Below are 2,567 nucleotides of genomic sequence, written 5' to 3'. Positions count from 1 at the left end.
TTAAGAGTTTTAGCTTTTATTTTAAAATTAACCTGTACATTCTCACTTCATTGATCAACAATGATGTGCTGCCATGTACTCTCAGCAGCAGGGGGCAGTAGCAACTAAAAGTTGACACAATGAGCTTTCCACTTTCCAAAGCCTGGAGACAAGAGGAAACAAAAACCCACTAGCTTTTACATTGCTCAGAAAAGGTTAAATGTAATTAAAAGTCAAGTCATCCTTTATCACATCAGGGAGGGGGCGGGTTGGTTTACAAGGTCCTACATATTCATCACAAAATTATGCTGCTGAAATAACCTTGTGCATGGCTCTTTGGAAGAACCATGTAGCTGTTCCAGTCCTTTTTAAAAAGCCAGCATCTTAAAACCGCAGTAAGCCCTTTAGTCATTCCCAACAGTCTCAAAGCCAAACAAATGGAGCCCTTTCTAATAAATAATGATTAGAACAAGAATAAATAAGATTAGGCCAGGAATACATAATTACATGGATTTTATTTGGTTTCAGAGGCAGAGAAAATGGAGCTTGACTGCAGCTTTAAGCCTTACATCTGAATTAGTCTGAGCACTTAGTAGTTTTACAGTTGATTAGCTGTACAAGTTAAAAGATCCAAGTTCTACAGAGGTTTAGGCACATACGTATACATCACCTTCCCTGGAGAGACACATTTTGTGCAGCTAAGACAATAAAACAGTAATAACTTGATAGAGGGAGAAGTGATCCCTTTTCAAGTCAAAGTAGAAAAGGAAGATTCAAGACCTGTTAAACATCATAGTATTGTGAGGAAGGAAGGGATTTGATTTTAAGACAAAAAGCCAGCTACCAACAAACCCCAAACCAAAGCCCCTCTTTGCAATGTGAGATAGTGGAGGTTCAGACACACAAGCCATTACAGGATTTCAATCACAAATAAAGTTTGTGAACTTCACCGGTAATGCCAAAACCTAGAACAAAAGCCCACTATTGGCAGCAGCACCGCACTGTCCTTCTACCCTGGCACTTGGAAGCCTAGACATGGAAACTCATGAGCGTCACTTTAAGTCCATTGTTTCTGCTGAAGACAAAACTTGTTCATGCCATTTAGGATGATCCTACAGCAAGATTTCGTCTTCACTCTGTCCGGGTCACCAGAACCTGCCTCCCCTCCCATTCCCAAACAAGAAAAATAACTCCCACATGGAAAAGAGAAAGCAATCCAGTGCAAGCCATCAGCATCCAATGATTGTTTTGGGGGAGGTGGTGGGAAAGGGGGGAAAAAATCAAGCCACCACAAGGAAAAGGCTGAGCCCCAAGCCCCTCAGCAGCTGATGGCACTGGGCTGCTGTTTGCTGACAAAGTCTGAAATGAAGTCAAATTCATTCTGTCCCAAGAAGAGCTCAGGCAGCTCCTGAATCCGGTCCAAACCCAGTTCCTGGACCAGAGACGTCAAGACCTCCTCATCTATGAGATCAGTGTCCATAACATTCAAGGTCAGAGCTGGTGAGGGCATGTGCTGCATGCCAGGGTGCTGACTAGGCACCACTCTGTATTGCTGGGCACCTGCTGCCATGGGACCATTGTTCATGCCCATTAGAGGGTGCCCTTGATACTGGGTGTTGAGTTTCTGTAAGTGCATGCTGGCCATAAGCTGCTGAGTGCCCACATGCCCCAGGTATTGCTGCTGCTGGCTCGGACTGTTGAACATCATAGTATTAGGCATTTGATGGTGGCCCATTTGTCCACTGATATTGGGTCTTGGCCTCATGCTCCCATCCATGCTGGCCCCTCCGTACTGCATCATCTGGTTGGTTGTAGGTAGAGTCCTTAGCACATGCTGCCCATGCTGGGGGGGTCCCTGCAGCCCATTCATTCCCATGCGGTAATTCTGGAGCCCATTAACTCCATGGCTCATTGACATCATCATGTGATCTGCCATTGTGAGGAGGTCACTGCAAGGCAAGAAGAAGGCTTGAGGTGCTGCCAGGGAAAAGCAGCTTCTACCCGCTCCCCTTCTTCCAAGGAGACTGCACTGTGAGCCCTCCGTCCAGGGCTGCATGTAACCTGGGTCCTGGGAGAGAAGGGCCAAGGACCTGCTCACGGAGGAGCTGTCACATCACTAGTGTCTCTGCCTGGGTCACCACTACCCAGCCAGCCCCCTTTACCGAGCCCGATCTCCTGGGCCTGGGCTGGTCACCGGCCCTCATGCCCCAGCCTGAGCTCAGCCAAGGCCGGGTTTGCAAGGACCCTTTGTCAACCCGCTTCGGGGCGAAGCCAGCTTGGCCGGATCCCCCGTCCGCCGCTGCCGGGGCTGCGGGCAGGGCGGTGACACGGAGCCGCCTCCCGCGGCCCTAGGAGCGGGGCACGGCAGACACCAGCGCGCAGCTGCTCGGCTCTGCCCGGGAGGCGGCGCCGAGGACCCCAGCCGGCGGCGCTGCAAGAGCCCGGCACCTCTACACGGTCCCCCGCAGGCTGCGCCTGGCAGCACCGGGACCCTCCTTCGCGGGGTCTGGGCAAGCGGCGCCGCGGCCAGCCCCAGCCCCAGCCCCAGCCCGCCCCGGGGGCGCGGAGCCCCGCGGCCGAGCCCCGCC

At 51.6% G+C, this 2,567-nt stretch overlaps 1 protein-coding gene across 1 annotated transcript; it reads right to left on the bottom strand.

The window, feature by feature from the left end:
* Positions 1-475: 475 nt before the first annotated feature.
* LOC127039137 (cbp/p300-interacting transactivator 3) lies at positions 476-2,188 on the bottom strand. Its single transcript, XM_050932378.1, has one exon. It carries the CDS (start codon positions 2,033-2,035, stop codon positions 1,298-1,300), a length of 738 nt encoding a protein of 245 aa, XP_050788335.1. The 5' UTR covers positions 2,036-2,188; the 3' UTR covers positions 476-1,297.
* Between the last annotated feature and the right edge of the window lie 379 nt (positions 2,189-2,567).

Source organism: Gopherus flavomarginatus, chromosome 22 (genome assembly GCF_025201925.1).
Source record: "Gopherus flavomarginatus isolate rGopFla2 chromosome 22, rGopFla2.mat.asm, whole genome shotgun sequence".
Taxonomy (NCBI): domain Eukaryota; kingdom Metazoa; phylum Chordata; order Testudines; family Testudinidae; genus Gopherus; species Gopherus flavomarginatus.
Note: the sequence above shows the minus strand (reverse complement) of the source record. Positions and strands in the feature narration are given on the sequence as shown.